This window comes from Nanorana parkeri, unplaced genomic scaffold (genome assembly GCF_000935625.1).
Source record: "Nanorana parkeri isolate BGI_ZX_2015 unplaced genomic scaffold, ASM93562v1 scaffold467, whole genome shotgun sequence".
Classification (NCBI taxonomy): Eukaryota; Metazoa; Chordata; class Amphibia; order Anura; family Dicroglossidae; genus Nanorana; species Nanorana parkeri.
In genome coordinates, this window is record NW_017306735.1 from 430,069 (window position 1) to 448,748 (window position 18,680).

The 18,680-nt window shown below is 37.0% G+C and overlaps 1 protein-coding gene across 2 annotated transcripts in view; it reads right to left on the reverse strand.

Moving 5' to 3' along the window:
- NRP2 (neuropilin 2) overlaps window positions 1–18,680 on the reverse strand; it is a 142,184-nt gene that overhangs the window by 38,397 nt on the left and 85,107 nt on the right. Inside the window, exons 9-12 of one of the 2 annotated variants that reach the window (XM_018560590.1) lie at window positions 18,277–18,620; window positions 17,983–18,127; window positions 7,576–7,680; window positions 5,713–5,853 (exon numbers count right to left, since the gene is read on the reverse strand). In XM_018560590.1, coding sequence (XP_018416092.1) covers window positions 5,713–5,853; window positions 7,576–7,680; window positions 17,983–18,127; window positions 18,277–18,620 — 735 coding nt within the window. Of the gene's footprint in view, window positions 1–5,712; window positions 5,854–7,575; window positions 7,684–17,982; window positions 18,128–18,276; window positions 18,621–18,680 lie in introns of both variants that reach the window. The other variant, XM_018560591.1, reaches the window with a different exon arrangement.

Below are 18,680 nucleotides of genomic sequence, written 5' to 3' on the forward strand. Positions count from 1 at the left end.
TATATTATGTTCCCATTCCCATCACATAACTTAAAAAATTAATTTAAAGAAGAGCTCCAGGAGAAATTTTTCTTAACCCTTGCAATTTTTGTCTAGGTGCTAAAATAACAAAGTTATACTCACCCAAAACACTGAGCTTTCCAGCTATCACAGTGCTTTCTCCAACCTGTCTCCTCCGCTGCAGCATTGGAATCTTCCTCAGTGTCCTCACGTCTATAGTGAGGGGAATTTATCAAAACTGGAGCACACAAAATCTGGAGCAGTTGCCCATAGTAACCAATCAGCCTCTCACTTTCATTTTCAAAGCTTAACTGAACAAATAGAAGAGAGAAGCTGATTGGTTGCCATGTGTGACTTCTCCAGATTTTATCTGCTCCAGTTTTGATAAATTCCCCCCATAGTATATAGATCTTGATGATCTATACACTAGAACGCTGCAGTGGAAGGGGAGAGACACTCCAGGGACTGGTCTAAATTCTGCTAACATTTTAAGTGTTTTATACTTAAAAACCCAAACTAGCTTCTCCTCTATGTAATGTTAAGGAGGAGCTGTGGGATGTTGAAAGAAGAAAATACAATCATGTATACCCAGCTTTATCTTTATTCTAATAAACTCTGTCTGTACTGTGCTGGCAGATTCCATTATCAGCTGTAAGCTAGATGTGGAAACTGTCTGTCCTAGCAAAGTAATAAAGACTTAGAAGCATTGTATGTTAATGAGAGGAAGTTCAATCTGTCCCTCAATTTGTCCCTCTACTTTCACTTTTAAACTTCTCAAACAGTCTGCAAATCTACACAAGGGCTTTCACTAAAGAGACATCTAAAAAGGTAAGAAATGTTTGTTTGTTTTTATATTTTAATGTATGCTGTGTGACAGTGGCGTAACCAGAGTTATGGGCGCCCGGGGCAGAACATTTTTTTTCGCCCCCCGCCCCCCCATATTATATAAACATCCACTGGAACTGTACCCCCCACCCCCACACATATATATCAGCTAAGGAACTACAAGTCCAAGTATGCCATCATTGTCCCTGTACCCCCCCCCCCCCACACACACACATATCACCCAGGGAACGGCAATATCTGGTTGTTGTAATACCCCACTGCTGTGTGAACAGGAGCACGTAACAAACACATAGAGGGGTTTTCCCAAATTTGACGACAAAAGAGAAACTACACTGTAAAGTGAATCTGTGCTTTGCCCACACATTTAATTTCAATGCAGCTGCCAGCCCAGTCACCTGTTGCGCACGTCATTATGTTTACACGTGACATCATTATGCAGACGTGTAATGATGTCACATGCACTTCACTGCCAGGTGCCATCTTGGTGATGGACGCCAGCAAAGAGAGGAGGGTATGTTCATCCAGTGGGATAAGGTATGCTACCGGGTCCCCTCCTCTCACTTGCAGCTGTCGGGCTCTTATTCCATAATCGAGTGCCTAACTTTTTAGAGAGGGTGACACCATCCCTCCTTCTGATGGTGTCACCCGATGCAGGCCGCACCCCCCTTGGGACGCCATTGGCTGCCAGAGCTGTGCATATTTACCATCCCAAGCTATCATTTTACCGGGGAAAGGAAGTCACATTCCTGTTCCTTTCAAGTATGGGCAAGGATGTGACTCACTTCTGTTTATCCCACATGACAGCACTGGTGGTTGGCAATTGGCCACACAAAGACATCATGTGCTATTAGATGGTGAAGGGGATGGAGTTAACCTTGTGAAAGCTACAATTTGTGATTTGGAGCTTACACAAGGCTACTTCTTATCGCTCCCATGTGTCAACAGAATGGAGCAAAGGAATGGTAAATACAAGCAGATGCAGGGGGCCGGCATTAAATTAACATGTTACTTCTCTTGTATGGACAAAGCACAGGTTTCTTTTAATGGCGACTACAAGAATTTTATGCATTTATGCAGTCTCCAAGCACTAAATTATTTCATATGTGTCTAGCCCTTTTGGCAAGGTTGGCACTCAGGAACACATAAATGTATACAATTTATGCAGTCCACACTTAAAACAGAACACAATACATTAAATAGTGTGCTACTCTTACTGTACAGAACGATAAACTCACAGTCAAATCACAAAAAAAAAATATAGTTTGATTTCTGTATCAGTATCATGATAGGAGACTGACTTGGCACAGAATCGTGAGGTGGTTTCTCACCAATAACTATAAATTCTGCCGCTAGGGCTATGTTACTCCTTAAAATATACAATGGAGCAATGATTTCATTAGTCAGGCTTAATAAGTGTCAGCATCTAACAACTCTAGATGCATTATGCACATGAGTTTATGCAGCTTACAGCATAACACTTGATATTGTCATTGCTTTGACAAGCATATTCACTGGACTCTGTCTGGTTCTGCATGCAGGCAATGTCATGCGCATATCATTTATCCTGAAGCCTTCTGGCATCTCACGTTTTATAACATTCGGATATATATATATAGTTTTTAGTTTTATATTAGTATAGTTTTAGATATATATTTATATATTTAGTTTTCCTACATTTTAAATAAAAGCAGTGCTGACGGGTTGCTTATGCCCATTATAAGTGGAAATAAAAGTTACCAGCCTTTCACATTATCACTGTGATTACCTGTGGTGCCTACTATCAAACAGCTGCATAGCATATGGCACATAAAAGGTTAACAAAATAACAGGCAATTATAATATCTCTGGGGAGAGGAAATGAAAAGCAAAATGCTGCATAGGTTATAAAAATAGGCTCTTCCCTTCATGCAGAAGGCTCATTATATTAATTAAACATTATTAGGCTGATGGAGATGGGCAGGCAGTGATTTCTATAGAGACTGTTGGTAAGTGTTCTCTCTGTTGCTGTGAGCACCTATTCGCTGCACAGGGGCCTGTTCCAAAACGGATTGCTGACCCACACGTGGACTTTTTTGATTTACTAAACTGCCACTATTTTTGCGTTCCTGTATCATTTAAAAGCTTCTATGATCTATTTTGTATGTTACAGAGAACATAACTTAAAGGGAACCTGTCAGAGATAAAGGAACTACTTTTACTGATTTGTTTCTACAGGTTTATGTTACAGGGATGGCCGTACCTTTGTTTTACCACTTAGTGGGTCACAGGAGGTGGGACAGGTCCTTCTCATGTGTTAGGCAAATTTTCTTACAACATTGGGCCTAATCATGAGACTGTGGCAGACCACCCTCCCACTTAGAATATAGGAATCAGGTATGAGTTTCAACCAAACAGCAATTTGTAATGGTCTGCAATGAAGTCTGCCAAAGTGCTTGCAATCTATATAAATGAAACATTAACAATTTCATGTTGCAAATTACAGATACACTATGTAAATGTGCTTTGTATTGATATTTCAGTTTTCAGTTGACGATGGAGAGTTAGAGCACCTAACAGTATCTTCTATTTCTCAGGGACTCCGATGGTGATATCAGATCTCTGCTTTGAGTTTATAGATCTGAACACATGTTATGTCCATTCCAACCCTATCCTTCTCTCTATGTTGGATCCCTTATTTATTTTATATTACAGAGGCGAAGCAACAACCAAAGGTGGGTCGGAACAGAGTAATGGGTAGGAAGAGATCTCAGTGCTGAGATCTCACCACCAGATTCATCTATTAGTAAAGTATCACTGTTGGCTGAACAGACCCTTCAACCCTGTGCCCCTCACCCTGTCAATAGCGCAGGAACTGCAAGCTGTCAGTAACAGCCTGGGTCCAGCACTAAGTCCAGGAGCTGCAATGATTAGTGTAAAAGTTTAAAAAATTGTAAAAAAAAAAAAGTGTAAAAAAACATAGAATTCAGGTAGCATCACTGAGGTTGGATGATCTGTGTTCAAAAACTCATGTAAGTAAACGCAATGTCCTTTAAAAGTTTATGGATCATAAACCTAAGAAAAAATTGTTGTCATGCTAATTTTTAACCTCTCCACGACCTAAAGCTTATCTTAATGTTACAGTAAGAATTTACGCAAATCATTTTTCCCCTTCATGCGCTGCAATGTAGGGTCTAAAAAGGGAATAAAGCTCTACTAAAGTACAATTCACTTTGAGCTTTATCATTCCCCTATTTTATAAAGAAGTCATGCTAATGTGAACAGCAGCATTTGTTGATTATACAGGTGAAACTCGAATAATTAGAATATCGTGCAAAAGTAATTGCAGTAAGTGCTGCAAAAGGGGCCCAAAGCAAGTACTGAGTACATATGCATGCTTATACTTTTCAGAGGTCCGATATTGTTCTATGTACAATCCTTGTTTTATTGATTGCATGTAATAATCTACTTTTTTGAGGTTGTGGATTTGGGGTTCTTGGGGTTTTCATGAGCTGTAAGCCATAATCATCACAATTATGACAAATCACGGCTTGAACTATCTTGCTTTGCATGTAATGAGTCTATCTCATATATTAGTTTCACCTTTTAAGTTGCATTAGTGAAATAAATGAACTTTGCACGATATTCTAATTATTCGAGTTTCACCTGTATGTTGCCGTAAATTCATAGGGTTGCACAAATGATGTAAACATTGAGTTAAAAATAATTACAGTAAAATACATTTTAAAACTTTTTTTTACCATTTATTACACTGAGGAAATAAAAATATATGTATCTACACTTGCAACCAAATTACAGCCCCATCTACCCAAAAAACATAGATGTATAATAGGTTAGGGTAGACTGCAACAAAAAATATCATGTACAGAAACAAGACCAAAAATGCTCTGGGATTCAATGGGATTTAGGGAGAAAAAGTAGTATCCCATAGTAACAAATCTGAATTCATCATGTCTTGGTATGACTTGAACAGCGTGAATTCTGAGTGATGGTCATAGAAATAAATAAGAATTTATCTTGTCCTAGTGTGACTTCAACAGCATGAATTCTGATTGATGGCTATACCAACAAATCAGTATTAATCTTGTCCTGGTCTGACTGGAACAGCATTGATTCTGATTGATGGCTGTGAGTTACTAAAGTTAAGTTAGGACTCATTTTTAAATAAGGCTGCTAATCCTTTATGTAAACTGTAAGGATAAATACTGTATACTGTATGCTTTGCATCATCATGACATAATTATGTTCCGGTGGGCCAGATTGCATTGTAGAAGTCTTAATATTACATTTGTAATGTCGTTATTCACTATTTTTTTTAAATTGGTCTTTAGACTTTTACTATGTGGGTACAAGGCAACAAATGAATGGTATGCATTGCCCTATATAGAAGATAACACTACTTATAACAGTTAAAAAGTTGGTTGCTATAGTACCATGTATTCATCAAGGCATTGTACAGATTATGCTGATGAACATATCCCTGTGGCAAATCCAGAAGGGATACTGATGAATAATATTACCTTTGCATGAATTATCATTATTTATGCCATACATAAATATTCTAAAGTACTGTAAAATCTTGTACAGTATATGACATACTGCTCACTTGTTGCTTAATGCTAAAAGAGAAACTCTATTTACTTTATTTTAGGCTATTTTTAACTTAAATGTGTCCCAAACTGAGGTTAGATAATCAAGGATCATAAAACCCACAAATACTATACTGTATATACGCAGATCTATCAATAATCATAGTTTTAAGATTTTGGTGTCTGTAGAGTGAGCAGAATAATAACTCACCTGCATTTTAGATATTCACCAGTCTCAGAATGACCTGTTCCATGTCAATATAATGAACTTTGCACTTACCAGGAATGGAGCTTGAATGTCCCATCCATGGGCTATTGGGATGGAATGACCACGTAAAATCGGCTTCAATATCATGCGTCCAGCTGCACACATCTTCAGAATGGTCGAAATTGCAATTAAATCCTGATGGGACCTGGCAATCTAAAAGGTAAGAAAACACAAGTAGAGAGATTTTAATGATGCTTTTACATCACTTTTTTCTTTTTTTTTTTATCCAGTGCTAAATTGCTAAAGCTGTGAGGAGTATGAAATCCGTGCCTTATGGGATCCTTTTAGTTGGCTCACATGTCTTAAATCTGACATTCATTTTGATAGACTGAAACCCACCTAATCCCACCAACACAACAAAGACAGAGAGCCTTGGGTCACTCATAATCATACCCAGTCTTCCATTAAAAACTCAAAATAATGTCTTCTTGGGAAATACTAGGGGATCTACTTATAGCCAGAGCTACCTGCTCATTTGTTCATGCATATAAAACCCCACTTGCAAACATGGAATTTCTAATTTTAGTACCATAAAAGGATATTAACCAATGTAACAGAAGCAAAATAAGAATTGGAAAGTACTGTATTCAATACTGTATTTCTGCTTAGCCAGTGTGGACATGGTATAGAGAGGAAGGGATGCTAGGAAAGGCAAATAGCCATGCACACATCATGTTGCAGGCTGTCAGTAAAGCTTTCCTGTGAATAGAAAAATGTTCCAGGTTGCTGCCCCGCTACAATACAATATACTCCTAGAACCAATATGATAGTAGAGTAGGGTGCTAGTTTGCTCTACTCATCTAGTTGTCAGTTATAGGTGTACTGAATTTGACTAAGACGAATATGTCTTTTAGTTTCTTTGCTTTGTGGGGCAATGAAGTCATATCTTGTAAGGCTAGCCAGTCGGCAAGGGTAAGAAAAGGCAGAACAAGACTGTAGGCCAAAGGGGACAGCAGGTATAATATTATTGTATTATGTGCTTATATTAAAGATAAGTGGTTACGAATGACGGAACATGCTTCCTTCTGAATCATGAGACTTTCAGTACATATTGGATGTACTTCTTTTTTTAAAGGACCTAAGATAACAACATGCTGAGTCGATAGAAACATGTGTTCTGTGCAAAATTTTTCATCTTGGTAAATCTCCTTCAAAACTGGCAAGCACACCCAGCTTTGATCACTTGTGCACTGTGCTGTTGTTACATAATGTCATTAAAATTGGTTCTTGTAGCAATCACCTTTGGCCACTAAGGAGGCTATATATCCCGTTGTGTTATAAAGCAAGCTATTCTGTCTTTAGAAAAAGCATAGTGTCATTGGAAAAAATATATTGGGTATGAACTGGGCAGAATGATTATATATGTTGCTGATCTTTATATACAAAACCCATTTACAGATATAGCTACAAAGACTAGCTAGCTAACCATTAAAAAAAGGTGTTCAAGCTGTAAGGAAAAAACAAACCTTATTCTATACTTTGTTATACTGGGCAAAATTGCTGCTCATCCATATTCAGAATAAGTCATCAGACTGACCAAACCAACTAAATTCCACTTCATGACCCTTTTCTAAACAGTCATTTTGAAGGGGGTCTACAGATAATGAAAATATAAGCTACATCTATGATAGCTAATATGTGGCTGTAAAATAATAGCTGTTCATGAGCACTTACTTTCCCTGTAACCTAATATTAATGGTTAATGTAAAACTAAACTGATTTGTACAATCCGATTGTAATGTTTTAGAAAGGAGTTATTTGTGATTTGATCTAATCAAAACACATGAAACTATAAATATAATTATGTTAAATGTGCATTAAATAAAGCTTTTTATGCTGAATACAAATTGATAATCTTTCTAAAAGCGTGGTTACCTTCAGTACCTGTAGAATCACTTGTTTCCTCTTCTGGAACCACAAGTGTTGTAGTTTCCTCTGTTTTGATAGTAGGCTTAACTGTCTCTGAGGTAGGTTTGGTTTCTGCCAAAAAGTGAAATGTGACTTGTGACAAACAATACTTTAAATATATGATCTGGGTAACAACATTTACAAACTACATTACTAATGAAAAAAATCAATGATGACTCATTTGTTTAATCCTTACATAACCTGAGGGGTACATTTCCAACAAATGAGCCCCATTAGTAATGGTAAATACCTCTTTTGACATAAATGGCTCTAACTTGCTTTATGCAGTATTTACATGACAACAACTGCTGCTCATACTTGCCCACTTATCCATTTGTTTCACTAAAGACATCAAAGCCTCTTACTGAAGCCAATGTCTAATATTACACCCCCTACATAACAGGGTTTGAAGTCTGCTAATGTTACTAATGAGAGCTTGCTTTCATACTAAGTTTTTTGCTGTAAAGACTATTTGTAATTTTCAGCCAAAAAATGCTAAGTAATGGTTATACATTAGCATCACCCCGTTTCAATAACATAGAAAATGTCTTAAAAGTCAGATTTTAGAAACCTCAAACTGTTGTTTTAAGCACACTGCATCTTAAAGAGGTAAAACTTGAGAAAAGAAAACCAATCAGGTTTCATCTTTTATTCTCTGAGGGGGGAAGACAAGTTATATGACTATAAGTTACTTTTTTTGTTTTCATTTTCTATTGTCTTGTTTTTATTCTAATAAGCCAGATACATGTGTGCTAAAACTGAAAGAGTTAACCAATGTTCTCACTGGACTATTACATCCATGTGTTCTACACTGAGAAACTAACTCCAATGAATGCTGAACTTGAATGGAACAAAAACCTGCCAAAATCTGTGATGTGAGGATAATTTGCTTTAACAAAATAGAAAAAAAAGGATGCTTTGATCCTTATTCCCTCTTTGGTAAGAAGTTTTGTTATAAACTAACGGTAGTTGTGAGTCTTTGTTCTAGTTTTTAGATCTGATGTTTGCCAATGGATTTGAAAGACTGAAGCAATACTATAAAAGGTAATGTATTTATTCTGCAGTCAGGATTAGCAGATGGCTCTCAATTTAATGCCAGGTTGCTGATTTTTAAAGCAGAAATATCTCTCCAGATGCCTATATAACTTTAACTCCAGCTATGTCTGTGTCATGCCCTGGGCGTTTTCTCTGCTCTTCTAAATATCCTTTACCATCATCACTACGAGTAAAAGAGAGGCAGGGGGGAGAGAGAATCAGCCAAACAGAGACGGGGAAAGATCTGTTTTAATAGTCTGAAATTACATTCTACATGTATCCTAGATAAAGTGTTTTACTTTAGAAAAAAAATGAAGATATTATATGAACAGGCAAGAATTTATCTTTATATACACAGTATCCCTGCTGACTGCTACTTCAAACACAGCCCTAAGGAATTGTTGGACGGTGCACTTATAAAAGGAATTTTTTTTCCGTTGGTGAAATGGCTGGAAAGTACTAAACAGCAAAATAAAATATGAGACAAGTGTGCACCTCCAGACTCTTGTCTAAGATGACTCATATGGGAAAACTTAAACAACACTATCAAGTCCAGGGATCTGTTTCTTATAATCTCCAACATGGGGTTTTCCTTCCTCCTTACCCCTTTAGCATACCATATAGCTTCAGTTAATTTAAAAAAATACATAAACAATACATACCCTCTATTAAACAGGATGATAAATAAATATAATGTCTACACCAGTGGAAAACATGTAAACAGATTGTTATACAATGTAAGGGATGGTTTAACATATCTCCTGGGGACATCTATGCACTGTTTACAGGTTATAATGGTGCATAACAAGAGAACACCGAAATGTCTAGTAAATAAAGGAGTCAATACCAGGATTTCACCGGCACACACTTAGAAATTAAAATATCAATATTGCATTGATATATTTATTCAGTGAAGGATGTCACATACAGGTCTATTCACAAAAGGGTGAAGAGTTTGGAGAAGGCGGGAGAAGTGAACAATCTAGGCCAACATAGCTAAACTGAAAAGTCAGCTGAATAGGAGAATTTTTCCAAATCGGCTATGTTGGCCTAGACTGTTCGCTTCTCCTGCTTTCTCCAAACTCTTCACCCTTTTGTGAATAGACCTGATAGTGTCATATGGTGCTAATGTTTCGGGTCCTCACAGGGATCCATCATCAGAGCGACACAGTGACACTTTATTTGAATTTCTAAGTGTGTGCTGGTGAAATCCTTGTATTGACTTCTTTATTTACTGGACATTTCGGTGTTCTCTTGTTATGCACCACTATAACCTGAAACAGCTGCTAATACAAGATGACAATTCTATGAAGGTGTCAAGAACTATCTTAAAGTCTATGTCAGAGCATAATAAAAATAATGCTGTACAGTGGCTTAGTGGTTAGCACTTCTGCCTTACAGCACTGGGGGTACCTGGTTTGTATCCTGGTCAAGACACTATCTGCAAGGAGTTTGCATGTTCTCCCTATGCTTGCATGAGTTTCCTCTGGGTACGCCAATTTCCTACTACACTCCAAAGACATGAGGAATGTTTTTTGGCTCCTGTCTAAATTGGCCCTGTGTGCAACAGGAACCTTAGATTGTAAGCTCCTTGAGTGCAGGAACTGATGTGAATGTTCTACATGTAAAGCTCTGCATAAAATTGTCGGATCTATATAAAATCCCCATAATAAAAGTATATATTCATGCAAAGCATGCACATGTCTCTATATTTTATAACTGTAAAGACAATTCAAGTACAGAAAAATACCCATTGATCTGCCAGAAATACACTAGTTCCTAATTTCTTGGGCTGACAACAAACAGCATGTTTGTGTACAGAATGGCGCCAGGCCTGCCCCGTTGTCATTTGCTATACTACTGAAACCCTCACACTGTCCTCATCATAGGGTCTCTAATGCTTTTGTAGTTCAAGACAAGGACTGGGAGGGCTAATTGTGCTACTTTACATAATACAGTGTTCAGGGGACACAGAACAGCTCTGAAATTCTGACATGATCGACAGATATTTTGTGCAGTTACTGAACAGATATAACAAGATACTTTCAATGGTATATTAAAGAGACCAAGAGGAAGCAAATACATTGTTAGATTTTACATACACTTTAAGCATTAGTCTTATGCTACCATCTTACGCACACATTTCTTTTATTTTACTATATTTTCTCATCCTATTAAGTGAATGATCACACTTTCGCTAATATCATATATAGCTGACTGCCATGCTTTTATAGACAACCCTTCTCATTAGTGTTCTAGATCTAGAAGAGCTTGCAGTCAGATATCCCTACCATAGTCACAGAAAAAAATATGGAGAACTAAAGAGCTAAATCTAAAATTTCTGTGCTGCAAAGCAGCCTCACTACACCACAAGCTTTTCTTTTATCTTTAGAAAATAAAGAAGAATAAAAGGCAACTGTATATCCAGGATAACCAATTAGAAGCTTTTAAGTACAACGTAATTTGTGTCTTTTTTTTCCAAAGCAACACATGTAACTATCTGGGAAGCTAATGCATTTGTAGTCATCTTGATGCTCTCAATATCAGTTTATTATAGCTATGAAAGCTATCTACTACAAAGCAGAGCTATATTGTAATTTGGCAAGTATTGCGCCTTATTATACACATATAATTCCACAACTGTGCACAAAGAAATGTAATCAAATAGCCCAACTAACGAACATTTCTAAGCCAATTCAAGGTCACTTACATTAGGTAACACATAACATAATGTAAGCCCTGAAGGGAAGATTGCAATGACAATGCAAATAAAAAAAAACCTAGTTGGAACCACTCAGGGTTCCCATTCCCATTATATACAGCAGGTTCTCTACTTCTAGCAAAATATGTAAAACAGTTTTAAGGTACACCTTCTCCCAAATCCAAAAGTAACAGGTTCTCTTTATAGTCCAATCCTGTGTAAGTTCTGTGCCGGACTGTGTCTAGAGCTTACACAAAGTAACCCCCCCCCTTGTCCCCACATGATTGGCCAGTCAGGTGTTGTGTATAGTGGGAGGTAGGGAAGAAGGTCACATTCTCCCTCAAACCCAAGATTCTTGGGTATTTCCAAGCACTCCAACTAATGACTGAGGCAGAGGGGGAGCACAGGGAAGGTAGCTATTAGCAGCAGAGGACATGGGCAATAAAATGAACATGTCACTCTGACCTTCATGGGAAAATTGACCAGTTTATTTTATGTCAACTTCATTATAAACTTTGACTTAGTAGTTGTGATATAGCCAAACCCACTATTTCATGTCTCCCCACAAAGAACCAAAACTAGCACACCTTAGCTACAGCCTGTGTTTTAGTTTCAATTAGGTATATAAGCACCTATCCAGCATAATATCCAGCATAATATAAAATGCATCAATGCATCTATTTTACAATCTTACACTAAAATAATTAAGACTCTGGATAAATTTAATGCAAACATCTTCAGAAAATAATTTCCTTTTTCTGTAGGACTAAACAGCCCTATTTAGGTAAAAACTTAAAAATATGAATGGTGTCAACCAACTCAATTCAAACCCAAATTCACAGTCAGCAAGGCTCATATATTATTTAGTTAAACTAAATCGTACACAGTGCACAATACCAAAGATTTTATTTATTTATTTTTATAAATAATTATTATGCTAAATGTATTATGCACTGTGGGAGTACAGTGAGTATTACAACATACTTAGAGGGTGAGATGGTTGGTGTGAATGGGAACTGGCCTTGAATAGTTTCTAATTAACAAGCGGAAGGTGGCGAAGGCATTTCCTTTTTCAAAGAACAAGATCTAGCTTTATAAATAACTCCTGTGAAAGGAAGCCTGCCAGTCACATGCCTATAGGCCTCATAACCACAGCTCAGAAATAAACTAAGTAGAAAACAACTATTGCAGACTGCCTTTACTATATATGTGGCTTTATGATGTGCAGTAATGCCATGGGGTACTAAGATAAGATAGCAAAAGCCACATATAAGTCAGTTGTGGTTCAATTATACAAAGTACCTCTGGGATATTATTGCCTTTGCGGAATAAACTATGTAGGTTTTGTTACATAGTGATGTCTAAGCAAAAGTTAATAAAGGAAAACCATGATAACCATAAAACTATTTGTTTTGCTAACAGCATTAACATCTTACAGAATTTATAAATAAAACCAGTAATGGAGGCCAGCCTAGAAGAATTTTCCTGTGTTATGTTTTTCAGACTTCCCTTTCAGAAGTATTTCCTTTTGTCTAGCCTGGATCCTTTTTAATAACTACTTGTTACGCCTGTAATAACTTCCTCACATCATCGTAATACCCCTATTACAGGCAATTATGCTTCAATTCTGAAAACACTGGAATAGCAGGGGCCCAGGCTGAAACCAAGTGGGCATTTGATTAGGTTATTTATCAGGTTAACACGCTGGTAAAAACAACACTGTGGAAACGTTGGGAGACTGGCAAAAGAAAGTTTCAACAATATTCACCAAACAAAAACTATATAATCCTTTGGACTCTGAGACAGCAACACAGACAGACATTTTTGTCCAATGATAGTGTAAGATAGATAATGTATCGAGCAGAAAAATTATGATAGCAGGGAAAAAACATTGAGGAAGTAAACAATCTGGGTTGATATTTTAGTCATTTTTCTTTACAATGTTGCAACTTTTAAATTCTGAATCAACATTCTACTGATTGTATGCCACTAAAAGCACACGTGCAGGTTAGGTGAACAAAGGATTTTGCAGTGGTTCCATGATGTGTAAAGGAACATATGGTAAAAAATATCAGTGTCAAGTAACTTCTTGGTAAGGACACTGCATTAAACATAGATGAATCTTTATCTGTAGCCATAACAATAATAACCCCAACAAAAATAAAGTTCTGGTTTCAGCGAATGTTTTATTAGAAATATAAAGCAATGTCCTCTTACAGTAAGCCCTACTGATACGTGTATTTAATTGAATTTTGATTGTAGAAAGGTCAGTATTCCCATTAATGTAGTTTCTAAGACCAGCATTAACAGAGACCTTGAGGTTAATATACTGAAATGACACGTGAATGTAAAAGGCTCCAAGAAGTAAAACCTACTATTGTGAAAGGTATGCACATAACCTAGAAGGCAGCAGACAAATGGAACCTGTGCTAAAGGTGTCAAATTGTCCGTAGCTAATCTATAGGTAGTAGTTTTTCTTTCCTTTTCAATATTTCCAACCACACGCAGGTCTTGACAAAAAAACATTCCCAACGTACAGCTGCAAAAGCAGCTGATTGGTGTGTGACGACAAAATTGTCTGCGTTTCTCCTTATTTCACCGCAGCACAGAACATTTGTGTGAGATAATGGAAAAGAAACGATCAGACTCTGCAGTGAGCAAAATAGAAAGTGAACGGAGGAGAAAGCCCCCCTTCTGAGCAGAGACCAGCAAAAAGAAACTCCAGATTGAGACACCCAGCAGTACAATAATTGAAAGCAGACATTGGGAACTTCAAAAAAGATCCATACCAGATGCGGGGCATGACTCAGAAAAGCGGAACAGATCAGAGGGAAGCTGGACCTAGAGAATGAGTCGTAAGGTGCTCACTATTCCTAAACAGCTGCCATTTTACTTTCTAGTCTGGGCAGTTCTTTTTACTCAGTTATGTAACCTTGACATAGTATTCCCTATATTTATCTTTGAATACACTAAGTGCTATACCAAGCTAAAGATGCGTTTATATGAGTGGCAGGGGGCAGGATCTGACCTGACTGATCTTTCCTAATGGCTTCATCTAGAGAGGGTTCACAGGACTTACAGACACGAGATCTTAAACTGTCATCTCTTCAGGCAGATCTGTTGGGAAGCCCAATGTTAGTCTATGATCTAAACGGATGTTTGTTCATTTACATCCAATTATCCCCGACTCTGGCCAGATCCAGAAAAACAAAAAGAATAGAGATCCTTTTTGACATACCTGATCATGGTCGATTGGGAGTAATCTGACTCCCCATAGACCAAGATGGGTCTGGTAATTTCAGTTTTTTCCTCCATCGCAAGATGAAGGGAAAAACTGTACGGAAATGGATGTCACATCGGTGACATGCTTTCCGAACTGCTCTGGATTCATGCCCTGCTGATCAGGACTGAAGGCACCCATGTGAAAGGGGCCTTAAAGAGAAAACACAAGCTGCTGCAGGAAAACCACACCAATAGAACCTCAACAAAAAATAAAAATTGAAAAGACAAGGTGCTTAAAGTGAAGTTAAAATATCAATTTAAAGCAGAGGTTACTATTTAAACTAGATTTATAAAACCTATCTATTTGTTAATTCATTTCTATAAAATGGCAAAAGAGGCAGTATAATTGATGTTTAAATGTCAGAGAAGCAGCGCTTAATTGCTGCTAAGGTTATTCCGGGTCATTATATACATGAGTTACCTGAGGTGGTTAAATATTTTCTCTTGTACAGTATACCAACACACTGCATGATAAACTTCTTTAAACATTAAATGGGTTAAAGGAAGATATAGGTAATTTAGGGATGAGTGATTAGTGTTTGGCTAACCAAAGCCATGTGGAATTTACAGTCTCCAGTGGAACATCAGACAACAGCTCACTAGGGAGTTAAAAACCATGACCAAAGAGTCTCTTCCTTTAGTGACCCAAAGACATCTGATATATTCAACCTTTAGTCATCGAGAACCTCAGCCTAGAATTGGCCAGCCATTAACCTCGGGCAGCTGTACTCTGATTTCTGAAACTAGCGGAAAAGGAAGGAACGCAGAGGTGCCAGTTGTCAACTTCACTCACATAGTCCAAAGATCAAGACTGGCATGTAATATCGAGGGAAGAGATTTGTTTTCAATTTTTTTTTAAAGTAAGAATAAGGTGAGGACAGGCAGGATTAAGAAGTCACCACTCTTACGTCTCTGTATTCCATGGAATGAGGTGATTATATAACAGCTGCAAATAGTCAACCTTCATTTGCAACTGTATATTTGAAACAATATTTTTCCTGTCCCATGTAATATCAATAAACTTTTTATTAATAATGGCTATAAACATCGGTAGAACTTCCATAGATGGCTAATTGCTTACTGCTTTCAATTAGAGATAAACGATTAGCCTTCCTTTACTGTGATCACTGCACACTAGGGCCAAAAAATGTTTTATTTGACTCAGGAGACTGATGCAAGCAAAGTGAAGGATTGTTTTAAATACCATGGGGAAAAGGACATCCCTTCACTGTTGGCAGAGCTTTGCAAGGTTGCTAGCGGTATACAGATTGATCACATTATTAGCAAATATCTGCCCAACTTTACTTAAAAATATAGCTTGCAGAGAGGGTTCTATTTCCATAATGGTACACATGGCCAGTATCTTGGGCAGCAGGGTACAGGGTAGGGGGTAACAAAAAAAGCCTTAATATTTCACATATTGTGTGCTACCTCAGGGCATTTGTGGCTACATTCAGCATGAGAACTGTTGGGATAAGGGGGATGCTGAGGAAAGTCAAAAGGTTCCCTTCCCTATAGTTCAGGAAGCATGAAACTATTCCACCGTTATCTTGTTTGGTGGTCTGTGCAGATAAAAAGTGGTCCTGCACATAAAGCAGATAGCATGCTGCCTCCAATAGCAGAAGTATGTGCAAAAATAATCACGACACAAGAGGAAGAGCTCATAGAAAAGAGTGTCATCATCCAGATATGTCTAGAACAGCATGATGTCAAATGAAACTAGAGCACAGAAATCAGATTCATTGATTTAGCTCTCAGAGAATGAAACCAAATTGGTGGCTCTTACCCACTGCTCCATGTTGTTTAGTACATCAGCCTTTTTTGTATTGTAGTTCAGGTTAACTATGTAGATGATAGATTTATGTAATTTATCAAAGGAATATTTATGTAAATTATCATACGTTACTCTTTTTATTATTTTATTAAATACTCTTTTTTATACCATACTTTTATCATATGTTTTTCTCTTTTTTTGTATCTTAAAGATTTATATTCCTTAAAAAGACTATAAATCCAACAGAAAATACAGGGGAGTGAGTTATGTGCTTTGGCTGACCACTGAAGAGTTATATATTATAGGGACTACTCTTCTCTGCTTCCTGTAAAGGCAGTCAAGAGAGATGTGTTTCCCAGATGTGCTGTAGGAAAGCTCCAGAGGCTGTCCCTGAAACACATCTGGGGAGCAGATATTGGTTTTCAATGATTCAATGGTATATTCTGTAGCAAGCTTCTTTCAATATACAATATGGAAATGAAATGACATTTTCTAGATAATCTTGCCCAGCCCAGGTATCAAAAATGGGTGGTTGACGTTATGCTATGAAAATAAAGCTTTTATTTCAGGTACAAAGGGAATTTCTGAAGGTGGAGTTGGATGATATTAACACATCTTAGAAATGAATATAGTTTCTATATAAGGACAGTGTTTGGACTGTATGTACACCTTAAGGCTTCTCTCCTTTAAAAAAACAGAAGACATATCAGGAAAACAAAAGATATGAAGATGTATTAGAAGCAGTTAGAGCACAATTTCCTGGTTCAGAAATAAATAACACAATGCTAAAAAACAATAATATCAGTGTTATGATAATAACAAAGAAAACCATTACTAGCCTATATCAAACAGTTGACATTTAATTTATATTGACAGTTTAATAATAAGAACACATGCAAAGCAACCTCCATTTAAGAGCTAAAGAAAGAAATAGAAAAACCACAATGCTATAGATACTACAGAATGATGATTATTTTGTATATATGACTGATATATTAAAAAGTATGCAGTAAACACAAAGGTCCCAGGAAAAAGTAAATCTTTCTGATTATACTTAAATATAAATATGGAAATTGTCTATCCAGACACACATGTATCTAAGCTACAAATATGCTTTTGTGAGAAAAAAAAAATTGGCAGCCTTTAAGAATATTCTGCCTTTCTGCATAAATGGCTCATAAAATGTGATCCGATCTTTATCCAAGTTACAATAATACCCAGTCTTATTTAACAGGCGCCACATAAAATATTTTAGATTGCTATATCTTTACAGAAATTATGTATTTTAGAATAGACAAGGCAGGGTCCTGCCCTCAATCCCATTGAAATGCTGTGATGTGATATGAAACAGATCACTTGAGCAACACAGCACAAAAATATATATTAACTGAAACAGTTTTGGATAAAGAAACATTGCAATACCTGCCCAGGTTTTTGTCAATTAAGCAGAATCCACTAACTACCAAATTTAGGGGTTCACTTCCATCAGCGACCATGATTTTGTAAATCACATCTCTAATTACAAATATGAGGTAATATACAATATTTATTATTTTCTTTATTATTATTAATATTATCTTACCTGTTCTGTCACAACCTAGTATCTCCATCCTCATGCCCATGCCAGCTGGAGACCACCTTTCTGGATAAACACGGACAAACTGTGCAGCCACTGGCTCAAATCTTCGGACCTCTGGAGTGTCATAGTGCATATTGCCCTCAAACAACTACAAAACAATGGAGCAGACATAAAAAAGGCCAGTAAATCAAAATTGAATCAATTTATATACAAAAATTATACTTTATTTTGTACTAATAAATTTGCAAAGAGAACACAGTTGAAAGTTTTCTCAGAAATATAACGATTTTTACATACCTTGGCCTGGTCTGTTTTTGGATCCTTTACAAACTCCCAATCAATTCCATTCAAGCTGTATCCGACTTTAAGTTTCCTAACAAATGCTCTATTTTCTGTGGTTGTGTCTCCTCCACGAGCTCCCTGTATAATGATCCCTTTGACAGTTTTCATGGCACCCAGATCCACTTGCAGCCACTCTTTTCCTGCTTCTTCAGGAGTCATATGAGAGTACCAGCCTGATCGACTGCTGACCAATCGGGCTACACCAGGCTGCCACAGGTATTCCCTGGCAGAAGATGCTGTAATTTGGGAGTCTGAAATAAGGCCTGACATCATCCCCAACATATTAGAGCAAGGAGAATCTAGGAAATCATAACAGAAGGATGATTAGAGAGAAAAAACACTACCCAAAAAAACAACTA